The sequence below is a fragment of the Oryctolagus cuniculus genome, chromosome 9, assembly GCF_964237555.1.
Source record: "Oryctolagus cuniculus chromosome 9, mOryCun1.1, whole genome shotgun sequence".
Classification (NCBI taxonomy): Eukaryota; Metazoa; Chordata; class Mammalia; order Lagomorpha; family Leporidae; genus Oryctolagus; species Oryctolagus cuniculus.
Genome location: NC_091440.1, coordinates 72921148 through 72942862, shown reverse-complemented (window position 1 = coordinate 72942862; position 21715 = coordinate 72921148). Strand labels below are relative to the sequence as shown.

The 21715-nt window shown below is 44.1% G+C and overlaps 1 protein-coding gene across 1 annotated transcript in view; it reads right to left on the bottom strand.

The window, feature by feature from the left end:
• The window catches only part of FOXO1 (forkhead box O1), a 107063-nt gene that overhangs the window by 3287 nt on the left and 82061 nt on the right, over positions 1 to 21715 (bottom strand). Inside the window, exon 2 of the mRNA XM_051831745.2 lies at positions 376 to 1727. Within this exon, the coding sequence (XP_051687705.2) occupies positions 390 to 1727 (1338 nt within the window). The 3' untranslated portion in view covers positions 376 to 389. The remainder of the gene's footprint in view (positions 1 to 375; positions 1728 to 21715) is intronic.

Genomic DNA, 21715 nt, shown 5'->3' with positions numbered 1-21715 from the left:
GATGTACTTAGAAGGGGGGAATAAACTGTGAGCTTTCTCAAACAGCTCTGAAATCATTCAATGGAATTTCACTTTAAAATCCCCCAGCATTTGATTTCTATCAAATGTATTCAATTTATTGAAGAGCTACTGAAAAGATGCAGCCATCTAACTGTCAAAAGAAAATCTTTAAAGGGGTTTCAGGAAGCTTCCTTATGTTTAAACTCAAAAGGAAAATTGATGAGCTGCAAAAGAGGCTGAGAATGAACAACAAAAGATACCTCTCTGCAAGGGGCAGTCAGTTGACATCAAACAGGAACTAACCATGGAAGACGCTTGGTAAGTTCCTCTAAGTTCTGTTTTTCAAAAGGCCTTTTGAGAATGGGGTAGACTTACCTTCTCACTAACTCTTAGCCTGACACCCAGCTGTGTGTCGTCGTCTTGACGCTATGTGGGAAGCTTTGGTTGGGCAACACATTGTCAAAGTTAAAATCCAACGTATCTCCATCCATGAGGTCATTCCGAATGATAGACTCCATGTCACAGTCCAAGCGCTCAATAAACATGCCGTCCAAGTCACTGGGGAGCTTCTCCTGGTGGAGAACACCCATCCTGCCATAGCCATTGCAGCTGCTCACTGAGGCGTAGCTGCCCAGGGCATTCATCTGCATGGGGTGGGGCAGAGGCACTTGTACAGATGTCTTCACTGGGGTCATGCGGTTCAGACCCGAGGTGTGAGGCATGGTGTTCACCGAGTGTGGCAGGGCACGCCCGTTTACTGCAGACGTTTGCTGAGTGTGTCCAGGGTGAGGATGGGAGCTGGGATTCATCATTTTGTTATGAGATGCCTGGTTGCCATAGGCTGGCATGACCGAATTAGGGCCCATCATCACATTCTGGCCCAGGACCCGGCTGCTGGGTTGGGCCACCCCAGGATCAACTGGTGACATAATGTCATTATGGGGAGGAGAATCAGAGGTAAGTAACTCCTTCAAGAGTCCCGGTGCACAGTTGTACTGATTCAAGCCTCCATAACTTGATTTGTTGTCCTGAAGTGTTTGCATAGGCATCTGGGGCAACGGGCTCATGTTGGATTGCCCATAAGTGTATTTTTGGTAGTTTGGGCTGGGTGAATTCAGACTGGTGTTTGGCGGTGCAAACGAGTAGCATGGTGTCTGCTGCATCATGCTGCCAGGTGAAGACTGGGTGGAAACAGTTAATGATGTTGGTGATGAGAGAAGATTGAGATTATCCAAAAGGTTTTCCATGTTTTCAGGATTGCTTATCTCAGACAGACTGGGCAGAGTAGAAGCCATCTTGGCAGCCGACGGTGGGTACACCATAGAATGCACATCCCCATCTCCAAGATCATCCTGTTCGGTCATAATGGGAGAAAGTCTCCCACTAATAGTACTAGCATTTGAGCTAGTCCGAGGGCGAAATGTACTCCAGTTATCAAAGTCATCATTGCTGTGAGAGCCAGGGCTTGCTGGCCATTTGGAGAACTGAGATCCAGGACTATCCCCAGCACCCTCCTGGCCAGATTGGAGAGATGCTTTTTTCTTGGCAGCTCGGCCTCGGCTCTTAGCAAATTTACTGTTGTTGTCCATGGAGGCAGCTCTTCTCCTGGGAGATTTTCCACTCTTGCCTCCCTCTGGATTGAGCATCCACCAAGAACTTTTTCCAGTTCCTTCATTCTGTACACGAATGAACTTACTGTGTAGGGACAGATTGTGGCGAATTGAATTCTGTAAAACAAAACATGATATTAGAATTACAAAACTCCTACACTGGGAAAACTTATATTAAAAACATGTTTCTGGAGGTTTGCGCTGTAGCACAGCAGGTTAAGCCACCGCCTGCAAGGCCAGCATCCAATATGGGCGTGGGTTTGAGTCCCAGTTGCTCCACTTCCAATCCAGCTTTCTGTTAATGCTAGCACCTGGCAAAGCAGCAGATGATGGCCCAAGTGCTTGGGTCCCTGAATCCATGTGGAAGACCTCAAAGAAGCTCCTGGATCCTGGCTTCAGTTTGGCCCAGCCCTAGCCATTGCAGCCATTTGGGAAGTGACCCAGCAGACTGAAGACTTCCCTTCTCTCTGCCTCTGCCACTCCCTAACTCTGCCTTTCAAATAAATATTTTAAAAAATTTCATGAAAGACAGGTATAGTTTTAAGAGTTTACAGTATGAATTTCAATCTCAACAGCCCTAACAGTTCTGAATCCACTACCAAAGCTCTTAAACCAACAGAGGAAGAATAGCCTGTTATCTTGAAAATAATATCCATATCTTAATGTGGGGACAAAATAGGCTTGATTATAAGTGGCTTTTTTATGTAGCTATATTTTACAAGGAAATTACAGGAAGTGGTTTCAAAACCACTAATATTTTGCTTAGCTACAATGCAAATATGTAGTACTCTGCATCAAAGTGCTATCAATAGCCCTTCCATTCTACCCTCAAACTACTGTCAATTCTCCTCAGATTGAAAATGTCATTTAGATGAAGTGAGAAAGTTTATATTATTGGGCTAATTATGAAAAAGTAATAGATGAAGCAAGATGTACTCCTAGCTGGTAAATGAAAGCCTGCAAAGTTGTAAGGCCTTGATTCATTCACATCTTCAAAGTCCATTAGGCACATAAAAATTAATTTGGCAATAAATTTTTGAATGCTATATATAATGCTTCTATAATATGCATTTTCCATGAACCTTCTGAAGAGCCTTCACATGCAAGCATTTCAATATCTTTTAGCAAAATAAATTTTAATTCCAATTTTAACAAACTTTCTGAAACAACTTGCAAATATATGGCAAATGGGACCAGAGCTTCAGTATAAACTTTCAGGGGCCAGCAATGTGGCACAGCAGGTAAAGCTGCCGCCTACAGTGCCGGCATCCCATATGGGCGCCAGTTCGAGTCCTGGCTGCTCCACTTCCAATCCAGCTTTCTGCTATGGCCTAGGAAAGCAGAAGAAGATGGCCCAAGTCCTTGGGCCCCTGCACCCATGTGGGAAGACCCAGAGGAAGCTCCTGGCTCCTGGCTCTGGATTGGTGCAGCTCTGGCCATTGCAGCCAACTGGGGAGTGAACCAGCAGATGAAGACCACTTTCTCTCTCTCTGCCTCTCCTCTCTGTGTGACTCTTTCAAATAAATAAATAAATCTTAAAAAACAAAAATAAAACAAACAAACAAAAAACCTTTCACTGTGGGTCAGATACAGACCAGGAAGGCCCAACACGATTCACCTACTCCACAGGTATACAGCAAGGCTTCTGGCATTTGAAAGAGCCTGTTAAACACTCAGCGTCTAACAAGAAGGACCCTTGGTCTTAACAACTTTTTGCCCCAGCACAGTTAAGGGCACAGTCACGATCCCTTCATGTCGCAGTCTCATTCTTCAGGGGCTGATTCAAGTTCAGGAGGAAGATTCTGGGTACCTCAGACCCCTGGGGGCAGGACTGTACACATAGCTTCAGGGTGTCCTTGGCCTCCTCTGTCAATTGGGTGCCAGGCTTAGCTGACCAAGTACCAAGTGTCTCTGCAGCTCCTCCCCTCCTCGACCACAAAAAGGCTCTGGATGGATCTGTGGTCAGCCAGGGACACAGCCACAGTGCCCACATCCTCATGCCATGTACATGGGACACAAGCGCCTGAGTGCCAACCACTTCACCACAGCAGAATCTCTGCACAGCAGGATGGGGCCTTGCTCCAACTCCAACTATGAGGTCAAGCCATTGCTCATTAAAAGGAGAGAAAAAACAGAAAGGGAGAGTGAGAGATCTTACTTTATGAAAGGAGATACAAAGTCAGAATGAGGCCCGAAAGCTGGAGCTGAGAGGCCTCCAGTTCAGAATGCCCCTGACCCCCTCTAGTAATTCTGCTCAAGGATTACGCACAGCAGCTATATGACAAGCCCTCCTGCCAAGCACACAGAGCGCAGCAAATGAGCAGCCACTTCCCAGCTGGATGCTGAGCAGGTGTGTGAGCACATGGCAGCGACAGTGTCTAAGATCCATCCACCTCCTGTCCCACCTCTTATCTACAGCCAACTAGAATTTAGGGGCATCAACACCATACAAGAATCCCCCAGAGGTCAATGACTGTATTTCTGTCATACCCTATTCCATTCCTATAAGATTCCCAAAATCCTATGAGAAAATCCATTACACACATACGCATGCATGCTCACAGAGCCACAGCCTTATCAGCTATGCCCATCAGTACCAGCAACCTGAGTTCTCAGTTCCTCCTTAAAAGAAGTGGGCCTGTCCCCGGTGTAGTACTGGAATGTGGCCAAATACTCCAACCCTGTCCCCTGAAACAACTTCTAGAGTCTGGAGGTTTGTGCATTTGCACAATATTCCATCATGACAGTTTTGTTCTTGGAACACAATAGACACACAGATAAGCGCCCATGAAATCTCCAGGAGAGGAAGCTTGACTCCTTTCCCTGTCACATTTAGTTAATGATAAAGGGGAAGACAGATCATCCCAGATAGTAGTTTCCTGGTTGCCTGCAATGACATGGGGTACAGGGGGTGTAGTTCTGAAACTTGCAAGATGACCCCATGAGATCACTGCAAGTGTGAGGAGGGGGTGGCATTTTTAGTAAGACTGCAGAAGACATAATAATGAAATCATTAAAAAGTCCAAGACGTGTCAACTAACTCAAGTGGGACACACACTAATTCACTATGCAGACTTTATGAAACAGCCACAGCAATGCCTTACTTATCAAAACATCATACTACGTATTTTTCTAAGAGGACATTTCAGGTCGCTCTTTGAGTAACAGAGCTGTCTCCTAACTATGCCAACAATTAAAAAAATTTTTTTTCCGAACAGGAAAAGGTCCACTGTGCAAGGTTCATTACATAAATTCCTGTTTTTCACACAGCCAGCAGGACATTGAAGAAGCTATGATTTTTAAGGGGCGGGGTTTGAAGAGGTAAATCTTGTAAAAATATGTGCTGCTATTAATGATGTTGTGTCTGCACTTCTCTGCCAGGCACAGCTGGGGCTGAGTGGAACAGCAGTCCACCCAGCTGTGTGGCTCTGAGGCACTCTGCTCTTGAACCTGAAGAGCCGGAGGGCATGGGGACACAGGCTGGTGCACTTGTCAATCCCTTACCCAAATGCTGCATGAAGAAGCCAAGTCAGCCCATCTCCTCTTCACCAACTGTACTTCTCTGCACACACTCCCCCACCCCCACCACTCGCATGCCCAGCCACCCCACAGGTACAACACTGAGCTCTGCAGATTGTGGAGGCTGGAGCTGGAAAGGCGACCTGGACAAGGTGTACTAGCTTACTCAACCTGTTTTGCTGGCTGTTTGTAATTCTTGGGTGTTCTATTCTACACACTCTACAGTCCAGATTCTGAGCTCCTTAAAGGGCAAGGACTAAATCTGTTTTTAATTTCTAACCTAATAACCCCTACCATGCTCTGCATACAAGATATATTCAATGGGTGTTTACTGACTGACATCCAAAAATTATTACAGGGAAGATGTAATGATGTCCTACAAAAGATATTCCTTTTTTCCCCATCAATTTACGTACCAATTCATGCCAACTAACATTGTTAGAACCTATTCTGCACCAAGCGCAGTGAAGGACATAAGAAGCAATTAGAGGGGCTGGTGGATTAAGTTGCCATCTCTACGATACCATCATCCTGTATCAGAGCACCAGTTCGAGTCCCAACTGCTCTGCTTCCAATCTAACTCCCTAATAATGGGCCTGGAAAAGCAGCAGAACATGGTCAAAATTCTGCCTTCCATGTGGGAGACCCAGAAGGCATGCCTGGCTTCAGCTAGTCCCAGTCCTAGCCACTGCAGCCAATTGGGGTGTGAATTAGCAGACTGAATATCACTCTCCAACTGCCTTTCAAATAAATAAATCTTTAAAAAGAAAGAAAGAAAGAAGCAGCAATTACAAACAGAGCCTGGCCTCCAGAAATGATGTACACACACACACACACACACACACACACACACACATACCCTCCCTCAGCTTCCACCTCAGCCTAACTGTCCCTCCATTCCCCAGAGCATTTTTTGATGATCCTATTCACAGTGAGCACAGGGAGCCTGTCTGCTGCTACTCACGGCACAATTGCCAAGTAGGCACTCTAGTGTCTGCTGAATGGATTCAGAGTTCTTACCTTTGCAGGGCTGTTGCAAAGATTAATGGACATAATACATGTGAAATTCCTACCTCAATCTGTATTAGCTGATGTCACTGTTATCACTGCTAGGATAATAGGCTTACTTATATAATAAACATTCATCTCATTTCCTTATTATCACACCTTTATAGTCTCTTAATGACATGAGGCTTATACATGCTAGCTATGGGCAAAACTGGTTGGTGCAGGGGGCGGTGGGTGGGTATACAATTTCTCAAATACTACTTACTACCTCAGAACTAAACTCCAACACAAAAGTAGGTTTTTCTATGTACTTTGCCAGCCAGTGTCACTGCACTCCGTAAGCCTTCTGGAGGTGCTGCTGCTGAGCCTTGTGGTCCGTATAACACACACAGGCCAGGGGTTCTCAGGGTGCTGGACACGGCCAGTGTATGCAGGGAGGCAGCCACAGGTCCCAGAAGAGAGCTCTGTGGGAGTGGTTCTCCAGAGCTCCCCTTTTCAACTGCCTATGTGGATGGGAGAAGTTATGTGCTAAGACCAGTCCCCAGAAACCACCCCACCTCCCAAAGCCCCTCCCCACAGGCTCCTAGCCTCACCGTCTAAAGCAATTATCAAACCGCTGCTGAAATACAGGACTGAAATCAAGGATATCTTTACAATTCCATTTACTATAAATTTTTTTGTCTCATTCTTTTAAAACTCATGTTCACAAATATGCTGTCCATACTTAAATTTAAATTATAAATGAGTAAACTTATATCAAAATGGATACTGGTTTTAAAAAAAAAAAAAGACAAATAGGCTATTCCAGTAGACATCTAGGAGCCTGAAGGTCCCACCAAAGATGGAGGAAATACAGAATTAGGCCTGAATAGACTGTAGACAACGCTCTGTGGTACTTCCACCATCACCATGAGCCCAGGTTGAAAAAATGGCCTGGTCCTGCCCTCTGCCTGCAGTCTCTCCCCTTAACAGTGTCAGAGAAGCTTGGCCCTCTTCCAGGTCATGGTCTCTCCACTCTGAGCTTCTCTAGACCCTCATTCCCCCTCCCCAGTCCTGCTTTCAGACCTGTGCTGCCTTCTCATTTGCACCCAGCCCGTCCCTCAGCCAGTGAGGAGAGCACCACCTTTCAGCCAGGGGTCTTCCCACTGCTGCTACATTCCACTTGTCTTCCTGCTTGGCATTTCTAATATCACACTGGTCTTTATGTTTCACCGCAATAAAATAATACCAGCAACTTAAACTGAATGCACCCAGCTCAGGAAACCGTGGCCTTTCATACATCTTTCATAGTTCACTGCTGTCAACACAATCAACTTTGTTCTTGGAACAGACAAATGAGGCAGGTATTATTGGTCCCATTTCTGCAGAAACTGAGGACCTGAAATTTATTTGTCCAGTTAGAGCTCAAAGCAAGGTTTTGGTGACTATGCCTACAACACTGTTGCTGGATGAAAAACCATCTCCTTGGCTTCATCATTGTTAAGAATCAAAGGAACATATTCAAGATTGAGGTTACAAGCGTGCACCTTGAGGGGCAGAGTTAGTTCTGTTTAATAGTTTACAAAACTCATTTTTCTGCCTCAACAGGTGATAAATGTACACACTATGACTTGCTTGTATTCCAGTGGGTTCCTCTTTGTGGCAGGAAACCACAGCCGCTGAAGTGTGAATTTCAGATGTGAACATCGTCCAGGGAAAGCGTGTGTAAAGAGGCTGTGAGGACTCGCAAGGAACACAGAAGGTCTCCAGGGACTCCCCCAGCTGCCTGTCTGAGGGTGTGGTCAACGGACACCAGATCCAATAAAAAGAACCTCACATTAAGAGACTGGAACATATGACTAAATGAACTTGTTATTCTGGAAATTCTAGAAATTCTTTCAAAATGCTAGACAAACTAGATTTTTTTTCCAAAGCATTTTATCTAATTTCTGTGAACTTTCTCAATGCTTGTGATTGTTATATAGCCTCCTGCATAGTTTTTATTCCCTCCTCCTGCTTCCTGTCTTTCATACCATCTCTTCCTGCACTTCCACAAGTGAAAACAGACTAAAGAGAAAGTAGGAAAATCTCTATTCAAAACTGAGTTCCCCTGGGGCCAGCACTGTGGCATAGCAGGTAAAGCCGCCGCCTGCAGTGCCAGCATCCCATATGGGCACTGGTTCGTGTCCTGGCTGCTCCACTTCTGATCCAGCTCTCTGCTATGGCCTGGGAAAGCAGAAGATGGCCCACGTCCTTGGGCCCCTGCACCCATGTGGGAGACCCAAAAGAAGCTCCTGGCTTCAGATTGGCAAAGCTCTGGCCATTACGGCCAACTGGGGAGTGAACCAGAAGACCTCTCTCTCTCTCTGCCTCTCCTTCTCTCTGTGTAACTCTAACTTCCAAATAATATTAAAAAAAAACAAACAAACAAAAAAAAAAAACAAAAAAAAAAAAAAAACAAAACTGAGTTCCCACCATAGCTACTAGTGAAACAACAATTTTAACCATTTTGCTTGTGAACAGAAGTAAAACACATGACCTCTAGCCAATGGTTCTTTTAACAAGTGATAGTACATAAGTAAGGTTAAAAGGTGCTGTAACAGAAGATCTGCTGTGATCTGCTCATCTAGACATGTGGCCCTACCCTCCCAGCAAGCCACAAGCATTCCCCAGAGCCCTTTCCTTCTCGCCTGAATGCCTCAAAGAACATCTCCACCCTTCCCCTGTTTGAACAGAGGTCTCTGAGCTTCTCCAGTGACCTAGGGCTATGGATAGAAACTTGCAGCTTCAGAAAACCGGAAGGTACTGCCAAGGTCATGCGGTCTAACACCCTTGTTTTATGTTAGGGAAAACAGAGTTCAGAGACATTAAAATGCAGATGGAAAGCTTATGAGTATTCATTTACAAAAAGTGGAACCACATGGGGCTTCAGTCCTAGAAGAAATACAAAACAAAGACTAGAACTTGCAAGGTCACTCTTGCCAGCCAATCCAATCCTGAGCTATAGATTCTCAAGCCACTACTGACACATATTTAGCTCCAGTTTATCTGACTCAAATCATCCCAAAGGAAGGAATATATGACTAAATTAAGGCAGCCTCCACTGAAAAAAAGAATGTGGGAGATTGTGGTCTCATGTAAAACAACATCAAAAAGACAAACAAACATGAGAACCCAAAGATGTCATGAGAAGTTTTGTGTGTTTGGCCAGATCTAGAGTAGGACTAGCTGCTGGGCCACTATGTCACTCCAGTCTCACCAAGCCTGCTTCTATAGGACTGTGAGGGGCTACATGGCAGTATGCATGGAAGTACTCTGTGCAATACCTCGAACAAATCTAAAGAATGAACATGGACCATTTTGCTCTAGGAAAGAAAGGAATATATAAACAGGAATTTTTAAGCGATCACGAATGGCTACTAGGTGATTAAAAGTCATTCATCACAAACTTCCTGTTTAAGAGAGAGCCTTCCTCAAGCTTGTTCCCACATCCTCACAATTGAGCTGCAATCCTTCAACTGAAAGATCTCATTTTAAATTTTAAAAATTGAGTGTTTACCATAGTCTGTCTTCTGTTTTTGGGGACCTTTGTCAGAACACACATGTGTTCCTGAGGCTGTTCAAGGAGGAGGAGATTTTCCAGGTAACTGCTATGAGATTGTACCCACAATGTCAATTATTGGAATGATGCACTTTCTCATCTCTTCTCAAACATGTTCGGGGGGGGGGGGGCAATGCTATGGAACGAGAAGTTTGGTAAAGAGATAACAGGTGACTAAGGTGTTAAGAGACACAGAAGGAAGGCAGAGGCACCACTACCCAGAAGACTGGGAGGGGGAAGTTCTGCAACTGAAAAAACGAAGGACACTCACAGTTTACCTGATACTGCTTAGCCAAAAGCCTAAATACATCTCAGCAAAATTTAAGCCATAACTTCTCACACTCAAGATTTAAAAAAAAAAAAAAAATTCAGAAATAGAACAGAAAATGTCCTTGATGATATTAAACTATACCAAGCTTTTTGTTTCTCAGAGGCAGTAATTAAAAGCAGTGCTTCCCCATTACCATAAAATTTAAGTACGTCCCATAGGAAAACATTTCATCTAAGCTAGTTTTGTGAAAGGAAGGGCAAAACCCTTTATTTTTAGAATATGAAAACAGAAGGCTCCTATTAATCAGTGTCACGTGCTCTACATACAAGACAAACCCCAAAACAACGCAAGTTGAGATTGGATCTGAGTCCTCTTAGATATAAGCAACTTGCCTTCCATCCAGATCATGAGCCATTTATCTTACCCACTTTCTGTAACCTCAGTGTTAAGTTGGCAATGTGGATCTACCTAAAGAAACAAATTACTCATACTTAATATGCTTGAGCCTAACACGGACATCCAAACCAGCAAGGCCAACTCTCAAATGAGTATCATCAACCCTAGCTAATAAGATCCCAGTGGAGGATATCCAGGGACCAAATTTCATTTAGCTAAAATTTTTTTAAATATCTTGGTTCTTTTTTTTTAAAGGGATCTGCAGGCTACCAAGGATTTCAAAGTAGAGCTTGTTTCTCTTGAGATTAATTTAGTTTCAGTGCAGTGTGCCAGCATCCCTGGTGACCCTTTAACCCATTCAGAGCCTTCTCCTCAGGGAGACATAGAGAAGAGGTATTGTCAAAGTCCACAATTGCCAAAGTCCACAAAGACAGCCACAACTCCCCCACCTTGCCCATCTGGGAACCTAGAGGGGCCTATCCTTTCTGAAACTTTGATTTAATTAACTGCCCAGAATACAAACTCTTTTTTGCCACTCATGCCTAATGGCTGTTTCAGACACATAGGGCCCCACCATAGGAGAATATTAACAAGAAACTCATTTGTGCTAAAGTGATTCTGCAGCTTCCTAATGAAAATCTTCGTCTATTTTATAGGCCATCCCCATTTTTCTAATCTGCAATGGTTCTATAAACACACAACATTGCAATGCAATTAACTACCTTATCTATTTGGCTACCAGAATAAGGCAAAATAAAAACCAAAAACAAAGAACACATTAGAATCTATTCTCTTCTGATGAAAAACGTAAATTGGGCATAAAACAAATATCAATACTTTTAAAGTTTTGTAAAGCTTTAAAGGACTAACATGACTTTAAAGTATTTTTTGCCAGAGTTACAGGGGTGAGCCCATGAATCTTGCTCTTATTAAACTATATCCAAGGTATGAGACCAAATGGTTTACAAAAGTCAATGGAAAACTTTATGGATATAAATTTAGAGTCAGCTGCTCAATTGGACTTGCCCCAAATGGTGGAGTTAGAAACGTGCCAGGGGATTCCAATATAATCCCATCAAGGTGGCATGTACCAATGCCATCTCACTAGTCCAAGTGATCAACTTCAGTTCACAATTGATCACACTGATAGGTCTAAGAGTCAAAGGGATCACACAAACAAGACTAGTGTCTGCTAATACTAACTGACAGAATCAAAAAGGGAGAGAATGATCCAACATGGGAAGCGGGATACATAGCAGACTCATAGAATGGCAGATATCCTAAATAGCACTCTGGCCTCAGAATCAGCCCTTAAGGCATTCGGATATGGCTTAAGAGCCCATGAGAGTATTTTAGGCACGGAAAGCCAAGACACTCTGGGGGGAAAAAAAAAGACCTAAATGAAAGATCTCTGCGAGTGAGATCCCAGTGGAAAGAACTGGGCCATCAAAGAAGGAGGTACCTTTCTCTGAAGGGAGGAGAGAACTTCCACTTTGACTATGACCCTGTCGGAATAAGATCGAAGTCGGTGAACTCAAAAGGCTTCCATAGCCTTGGCAACACATGACTAGAGCCTAGGGAGATTACTGACATCATAAACAAGAGTGTCAAATTGTTAAGTCAGCAACAGGAGTCACTGTGTACTTACTCCTCATGTGTTGTCCAATGGGAAGTAATGCTATAACTAGTACTGAAACAGTATTTTTACACTTTGTGTTTCTGTGTGGGTGCAAACTGATGAAATCTTTACTTAATATATACTGAATCGATCTTCTGTATGTAAAGATAACTGAAAATGAATCTTGATGTGAATGGAATGGGAGAGGGAGCGGGAGATGGGAGGGGTGCGGGTGGGAGGGAAATTATGGGGGGGAAGCTAATGTAATCCATAAACTGTACTTTGGAAATTTATATTTACTAAATAAAAAAAAAGAAAAAAAATAAAAATAAATTTAGAGTCAAAAACACAAACTTGTGATGCATGTAAATCTCCAGGACAACATCTCACCCATAGGATGTACAATCAGCATTGCTTTTTATCCTGGACTTGTTTATTGCTTGGGAAATTTAGACAATAATCAATCCACTGGCTACATGGTTTACTCACTAAGACCTGCTCTTAGCAAATAGAATTAAAGCACAAAGTCTAAGTTCACAAGGTTTTTCTATTTTGGTACCAAGATATGATAATCCAGATTACAAAATAAGAGCAGCAAACTGCAATAAAGTATAATACTCTGAATTATATATTACTTGCAATGTAGGGTTTCCCTGGAGGGTTTATACAGAATCTTGAAAACAGCTTGCCTATCACTCTGACTAGGAAGCCTAATGCAGTGACAACTCATGACAGCTAAGTTACATTGTTTGGGAGTTATGAAACAATTATCCAAAAAAAAAAAAAAATCCAAAATTTATCCGCTGACCCAATTCTAGCAGAATTACTTGGGCCCAGGATTATGCTAAAGTAAAATTCTCCCACTGTGAGAGCCTGAGTCCAAGCTAGGGCTCCCAGGCTTCCCACAGACATCAGGGATCCATATGAGCAAGCTGGCCATGACTCTAAGACACAGTAGGTCATCTAGGTGACAGCCCCACTCTCCACACCTTCTTTATAAGCATTAAGACAAGAGGACCTCGTAAACAGACTGCTGCTCCCTCAGCACTATCAAAGCCCAGACCTATTCCAGAAGTCTGAAAGAACCCCAAACAGATATTTCAGTAAATCTGCCTTCATTAAAGTTACCTAAAGGCCTACAAATCCCATGATGCTTCAAGGTCATCCACACTGTGTCCATCCTAAACCATCAGCACAGACCTAACATACAACCTATACTTTTCTTAATCCTAAGGCTAAGTTTCTACCCCAAAGCTGGCACTCCTCTGTTTGAAAATGCAACTGAACAAAAAAGGATCCTGCAAGGCAAGCAGTGACCCCTTTATAGTATCAGTGACTACTGGCACCCACCAGAAGCATATTTGTGGCAGTGATGCCCACAAGAACTTGGATTTAAACTTTGTGCTTAAGCTGCAAATCCGTGTGAGCATCACTAACAAAAACATGGTCAAGAGAGGCAGGATCATGCCTGGCTGAAGGGGACTCTGGAAGGCCCTGAATAGAGATGGCCCTAGACTCGGGTTTAGAAGACCTGGAGAACTGCAAATTCTTTGGGTTCCCAGGAGAAATGTCAGGTAGGACAAAAAGGATCCCTTAACCACCCAAGGGACATTGCTTAAGGGACTAACGACTCTCACCACTCTGAGTCTTTCTTGTATTAACCTTTTTACTCTAATGCTGCAGTTCGAACCCAAGTCCTTTTTGCTAACATGAACAACACTGCAATCATGAATCAAACATACAAGATCGCCTTTCTAAATCTGCAAAGACAAAAACCTCACAGCTGCCTTTAGAAGTTATGAATATGCTTTTTAGGAAGGTGTTGATCTTTTAAAATGTGCTGGCTACATGTAATACACATTTGCTATTTGGGGATGAAAAAAGAGAATTTTGTACACTTAGCTCTATCTTAAACACAGGGAATCCAGCAAACACAGCATGACTGACTGACTAAAGCAAACATTGCTTAGAATGATTCAAACCAATGAAAAATTGGGGATGCTCTTGAGTGGATGATTAGTAACGGTACACCTTAAGTTCCTCTTGGGAGTTTTAGTCCTCATTGTTTTTAGTGTTACCACTTTGAATTTCCTCTATAAAAGAACTGATTAGCTACTACTGTGGTACAAATGTCTTCCTCTCCCCCAAGCTGTTACTACATTCAAGGATACAATGAACTGTGGCTATAGTTTTCTTCCACAATATGTGCATTAGCACATTTGAGGATGCACAAAGGTGTGTTTTCTCCATGTTGTTTTAAAATTATGAATCTGCCAGTATGGTTCAGTAGAAAAGACCCCAAAGTCAAGGCTTCTCTGTCTGTGTACCAGTCAGGCCATTAGCTCCACACATGAGTATGATCTGTATAATGTGATCCTGAGATGTAGGATGTGAACCTGGGCTGTATGGTACCCTGATGCCTCAGTACTACGTAACCCAAATGTGCACTGTGAAGGGCCCCGCATTGTGGCACAGCGGATTAACTAGCTGCTTGTGATGATGGCATCCCATCCTGGAGTGTGAATTAGTCCCAGCTACTTCACTTCTCATCTGCCTGCCCGCTAATGCAGCTCGAAAAGGTAGTGGATGAAAGCCCAAATGCTTGGGACCCTACTACCCATGTGGGAGACCAGGATGGAGTTTCTGGCTCCTGGCTTTGGGCTGGCCCAGCTCCAGCTATTACAACCATTTCAGGGAGCAAACTGGTGGGTGGAAGATGTCTCTCGGGGCCAACACTGTGGCGTAGCAGGTAAAGCCGCTGCCTGCAGTGCTGGCATCCCATATGGGCACCGGTTCGAGTTCTGGCTGCTCCACTTCCAATCCAGCTCTCTGTTATGGCCTGGGAAAGCAGAAGATGGTCCAAGCACTTGGGCCCCTGCACCCACATGGGAGACCCAGAAGAAGCTCCTGGCTACGGCTTTCGGATCGGCACAGCTCTGGCTGTTGCAGCCAATTGGGGAGTGAACCAGCAGATGGAAGACCTCTCTCTCTCTCTCTCTCTGCCTCTCCTTTTCTCTTTGTGTAACTCCGACTTTCAAATAAAAACAAACAAAAAAAAGATGTCTCTCCCTCTCACTCTGCCATTTAACTAAATAAATCTTTTCTTAAAGGTGCAGAGTGAAGATCAAGTGAAAACATGCTTGGAAAACACAAAGCATCATTGTAATTGTTAACAATTTCAAGCATATTAGAAAATTCTTCTAGGGCCAGCACTGTGGCGCAGGGTTGAAGCCCTGGCCTGAAGCACCAGCATTCCACATGGGCACCAGTTTAAGCCCTGGCTGCTCCTCTTCCAATCCAGCTCTCTGCTATGGCCTGGGATAGCAGTGGGAGCTGGCCCAGGTCCTTGGGCCCCTGCACCCGCATGGGAGACCCAGAAGAAGCTCCTGGCTCCTGGCTTCGGATCGGCACAACTCTGGCCGTTGCAGCCATCTGGGGAGTGAACCAGTGGATGGAAGACCTCTCTCTCTGTCTCTACCTTTCTCTGTAACTCTTTCAAATAAATAAATAAATAAATAATCTTTAAAAAATAAAAGAAAGAAAATTGTTCTAGAAAGTCATGATGTTCTACAACAGAGGTGGGGAATATCTGGCCCCACCATATAAGGCCCATGAAATTGCAGGCAGGACTTCAAATTCTATAAATCTATATAGCAGGCTATTTTTCTTAAGTTGGTAACTTTGCAACAGCCTATGAATGTTATAAATATCCAAATGGCCCTTGGTAGAACCAAGTTCTCCACACCTATTCTAGAACAACCTACAAGGTTTTCTAGAAGAAATTATTGGCTCTACTGTCACAAATGCTTAAACAGATTAGTCTAATACTTCAGCATTTCACCTCCTCTCAAAAACTACTTTTCTATAACACAACATGTCTCTTTTGGTATTAGTTTTTCTTACTCATAATTTTTAATACTGAGAAAAGTAACTTAGTCAAATTCTGACTACTTAAGATTATAACAGATGGTTCAGCATTATTAGCATTAACCAAAGTTTAAAACAATCATTCTCAGTGGGACCCTATCCACACTCCAAAAAACTAGTCTTTTATTTTAGTCATTTTTGAAGTCTATCATGCATTTTTATCAAATAAATCATAAAGAGGGATACCAGTCAGCATATCAGATAACCATTTTAGTCCTCAAAGGAGCTGTAAATTCAGCTGGGAGAACAGAAATTTGGGGAGGGGGCAAACTATTTCCTTTAAAATTTTGTTCTAGGTTAGGTTATTTAGTTGTTTATCTAGGTTGGATTATGTAGTTGCTTAAGATATATATCTGTTCTACAAGGTCCATGTCCAGAATTATGGTTGCAACAAAACAAATCCAGTCAGTCTCGCCCAAGCTTGTGGCAGACAGGGAATGGAGGCCTGCACCAAGGCAGAAGGACCTTCAGGACTCTGAGTCAGTCATTTCTATTAAGAAAACAAAACAAAAATGAGCTTTTACCTCTTACGTTCATTTAAAAACTAATTTGTTAGAATTGGGGGGAGAAGTGGGAGAGAAGGAGAGGGGAAGAGAGAGAAAGATTGATTAATTCCAACTGCTGGATTACTCCCCCAAATGCTTGCGAAACCTCAGGCTGGATCAGGCCAAACAGAACTCTAGATCTCCCACATGGGGGACAGACCCAAATACCTCAGTCTTCATACTCTGGCTTCCAGGGTTCACATTAGCAGAAAGCTAGGCTGAAAGCAAGAGCCAGGACTTGAACCCAGGTACATAGATATGAGATGCAGGTGTCTCAAACAGAGTCTTCACTGCTATACCAACCCTTAAACTCCATTATTTTATCTTATGTATTTGAAAGGCATTGTCACGGGGTGGAAAGCAGATCATCCATCCACTGAGTTACTCCATAATGGCCATAGCCAGGGCTGGAACAGGCCAAAGCCAGGAGCCTAGAACTCCACATGGGTGGCAGGAGCTCAAGCTCCTGGGCCATCTTCCACTGCTTTCCCAGGTACATTACTGGGCCAGAAGCAGAGCAGCTGGTACTCAAACCAGCACTCCAATACAAGGTGTTAAATGTCGCAGCTGGAAGCTTAACCCACTGTGCCACAATGCTGGTTGCCCTTTACCTCAATTTTTATCACTGAGAAATCCATCCAAACTTAGCGAATACCCCGAACAAAGCCTAGTTTAAGTGTATCTAACATGAACTATTTCAACCCACTGTGATTTCAAAAATTAACTTATTTCCATGTATATTTAAATAACATAAGTTAGGAACTTTTTACTCGGCCAAATTCATACTGATCAATGCATTTTCCACTCAACAAACATTTCCCACTCAATAAAGCCCCTATTGTACACTAGGTACTTTGGAAACAACAAAGAAGATAATGCTCGTATAGATGGTTGACCACACAAAAGTGTGAGATGGAATGAATATGCTCAAAACAAGAATGGCAAGACCTTAAACTGGAATTGGGGCATGAAGAAAAGGCAGAATTTGGATTGCTGGATAAAACGGAAAAGGGATTGTTGATATGATGAAAGACATGGATCAAAACTGGTTAAGCACACTAGAAATGTGGTGATCTAGACCCAGCCAGACCCTGAATCCAATCGGGTCACCAATATGTGCTCATCCCTGAGTGGTCTCAGATAAGTGACTTGCTATCTTTGGGCCTTGGTTCTCTCGTTTCTAAGAGGGGGAATATTAACAGTACTTACCCTATTTTGGAGTACTAAAAGTTCAGTGTGTACAAAGTACCCAATTATTAGTCACTAGTATTTGTGAGGGAAGGCATGTCTAGGGAAGAGAGAAAAAAGGTCTGTATATCTGTATTTGAATTTAGATATGGAAGAAGAGAGAGCAATACAGTGGGAGCTCGGGAGAGGGACACCTTAAAACAGAAGTTAGGGGGCCGGAGCTGTGGTGTAGCAGGTAGGGCCGCCACCTGCAGTGCCAGCATCCCATATGGGTGCCGGTGTGAGTCCTGGCTGCTGCACTTCCAATCCAGCTCTCTGCTATGGCCTGGGAAAGCAGAAGATGGCCCAAGTCCTTGGGCCCCTGTACCCACATGGGGACCCGGAAGAAGCTCCTGGCTCCTGGCTTTGGTTAAGCGCAGCTCTGGCCGTTGAGGCTAATTAGGGGGGTGAACCAGCAGATGGAAGACCTCTTTCTCTCTCTGCCTCTCCTTCTCTCTCTGTGTAACTCTATCAAATAAATAAATAAATCTTAAAAAAAAAAAAAAAAACAAGTTAAGTACATGTGTTTTATCCTCCATGCAATACACAGGACAGCAAATCAAAGTTCAGAAGACAAGAGACCCAAGTTACAAACAGAACCTAGGGGAAAAACACCAAACATGTCTCCTATCCAGACGGTGGAAGAAGAGTCAGGGCTCTGCTTGGAAAGCAGAAAGATATTTTGATTACCCAAAAATTTAAATATGTGTGGGTGTCTATATTTTTATGTGCATATAAATTTCTCTTGATTAAGTAAAAGCATCTGCTGGGGTGTGGATACAGCTTGTCCTCCAAAGCGTCATGTGCTGGTAGCCTGGTCCCAATGCAGCAGTATGAAAAGCAGTGGCATCTTTCAGAGGCGCAGCCTCATGATCTCCATGAAAATGAAATACTATGTTCATCTCGTATGAGGTGAAGAGAGAGAGACTTGTCTCTCCCTGTGTACTTGCTGCTGCTCTTGCCAATGTGACCTCACTCTATCCATGCGATTCCATCTGCTATGTTATATCACAGGCAGGGGGCCCTCCAAAGGCAGTGCATGCTGTTTAGAATTTCTAGCCACCAGAACCATGATCCAAATAAGCCTCTTTTCTTTTTATCTTCCCCAGCCTTGGTTATTTTTGTTACAGTAACACAAAACAGATTACGACGGCATCTCAGAGTTCTTCTCCACCCTAAAAGTGGACTTGGTTCTGTTCCCTGGACCCTGCAGTCTGTCTGAGTGGCTGATGTGGAGAGGAGGAACGCTCTAGACTTAAGTGGCATCTTCAGGACTTCCTTGCTCTCTCTCTCTGAAAATGATGGGGTTTTACATTCAAGCAGCTATTTGCCTTTTTTTTTTTTTTTTTTAAGATTTATTTATTTATTTGAAAGAGCTACACACAGAGAGAGGGAGAGGGAGAGAGGGAGAGAAGTAGAGGGGGAGAGGAGGAGAGGGGGAAAGGAGAAGGAAGAGGGGGAGGAGGGAAAGGGAAAGGAAGGGGGAAGAGGGGGAAAGGGGAAGGAAGGGGGGGAGAGGAGAAGAGAGGGAGGGAGGGAGAGAGGGGGAGGAGGTGGGGGAGAGGAGGGGGAGGAGAGAGGGAGGGGGAGGGAGGTCTTCCATCCACTGGTTCACTCCCCAGTCGGCCGCAATGGCCGGAGCTGTGCCAATCCAAAGCCAGGAGCCAGGAGCTTCCTCCAGGTCTCCAGGAGGGTACCGGGGCCCAAGGACTTGGGCCATCTTCTACTGCTTTCCCAGGCCACAGCAGAGAGCTGGACCAGAAGTGGACCAGCCAGGACTCGAACCGGCACCAATATGGGATGCCAGCACAGCAGGCGGCGGCTTTATCCGTTCCGCTACAGCTATTTGCTTTCTGTCTCATGACTTATATGATTTTTGGTTGTTTTGAAATTCATGGCATAATCTCTCGACTTTTTTCAGAGCCAGAGGGCAGGACCCAGGAGCAGGGACCATTTGTTTTGAAAACAAATTTAAGTCTCTTTATGAAGCCTACCATGTTTTCACACATCTTATCCATCATTCACGTTTGGCATACAAATCCGGTTCTTACATTTTGAAGGTTTATTTTTGTTTCTTGAGGTCATTGTCTAGGCTCGACCATAACATCTTTCAGCTTGTTTTGAACAGCTAAAAGGAAATTAAAGGAAATAATGCCCTACAATGTAACCATGGATTATTCAACATAAACATGGGTAAAGTGACAACAAATTACTCACAACTTAATCAACACCCTGTACTGGGTATGTAAAGAGATCCAGGACCAACACTAACCCAAAGCTAGACTGCATGGGTATGAGGACACAATGAGATAGTGCAGGCTCCCCACAGTCCCCCATCGCACCCCATCATCATGAAAGGCACCACACACCCATATACTAGAAGCCAAAGTCAACATCCTGGAAGCTTCATTGTTAAAGAGTTGATCCCCCTACCCCTCATCAGAATTACATCGTAAAAGCATGTGACTGTGGGCCGGTGCCGCGGCTCACTAGGCTAATCCTCCGCCTAGCGGCGCCGGCACACCGGGTTCTAGTCCCGGTTGGGGCGCCGGATTCTGTCCCGGTTGCCCCTCTTCCAGGCCAGCTCTCTGCTGTGGCCAGGGAGTGCAGTGGAGGATGGCCCAGGTGCTTGGGCCCTGCACCCCATGGGAGACCAGGAAAAGCACCTGGCTCCTGGCTCCTGCCATCAGATCAGCGCGGTGCGCCGGCCGCAGCGCGCCGGCCGCGGCGGCCATTGGAGGGTGAACCAACGGCAAAGGAAGACCTTTCTCTCTGTCTCTCTCTCTCACTGTCCACTCTGCCTGTCAAAAAAAAAAAAAAAAAAAAAAGCATGTGACTGTGGCATGTATCTCAGCAGATCCCACTCACCTTGCTCTGCCTCCAGCCTCTAACTGCTTTCTCCTCCCTTCCTGTTGCAAAATAGGTTAGTGCCACACAACTTGCAATCAGGTCTAAAAGTCACAAAATTACTAGGGAACAAAGAAACATCAGCATAGTTCAAATATTTTGTAAAACATAGGTCACAGAGTCTATGCTTTGTGCTTTGTCCAAACATTTTATGGGAGCAGTTAAGGAACATGGACTGAGAAAAATATCACATTTAAGTTATTAATTTTTCCTGTCTATTCCATAGTATGTTTTACAGCCATTCTTCCTACTGGGATAATTTTATTTTCCCTACCCAACCACACAAAGCAAACAAAGAAACTCTTTTAGAGTTTCTATATTCTGGGTTTTAAATTATTGTGTGTGAACTTTTGATCAACATTCAATGCCTGGAACTGCTTTGCTTGGATGAAAAGCAGGTAGGTCCTTGGTGGGAGGAAGGCAAGGAGGACACACAGACAAAAAGGAAGAAGAAAATATCCAGTGTAACATCCATGGTTCAGTTTTAAGAGACTGATTCACTGCCTCAGTTTGAGATTTCAGCTCAAGAGTTTTACCAAGGAGTTCTACTTCTGCTGAAAGGAAGTAGACCTGATTCATGAGATAAATGCAGACTGCCACTGGCACCTTTACCACCATCTGTCCCCCATGCCCCAGCAGTCACCAATCTAACAAGAGCAACAACTGTAGGCCTAGTTGAAGATTAAATAGTAAAGAAAAGGTGGGGGTGGGGAGGGTGTTGATGCATATAGCCTCACTCAGGAATGTGCCTTGTCAAATGCTATGCATAGATGCAGCAGTGTGCTGAGCTGGCTCCAAATTTCTCAACTCCATCCTTAGGCTTCCAAACATTGTGGCTGTCACTCAGGCTACAGTTCATGATCTTTCCCTAACACAGCTGATCTTGCAGACAGACTGTATTTTCTTATTAAAATCCCCCTTAATATAAATACCAGAGGCCTGGTGCTGTTGGTGACACAATGACTAGGATTCCCTGCAGCCAGCCTTCTATCCCCACCCCACCTCCAGGCTCATCATTACTCCTAAAGCATCTCCAACCACTGCTCATGGAGTGGTAGCTCCTGGATTCTCCACTGCAGGGTCCCCAAAGAAGAGTTCCCTCTAACC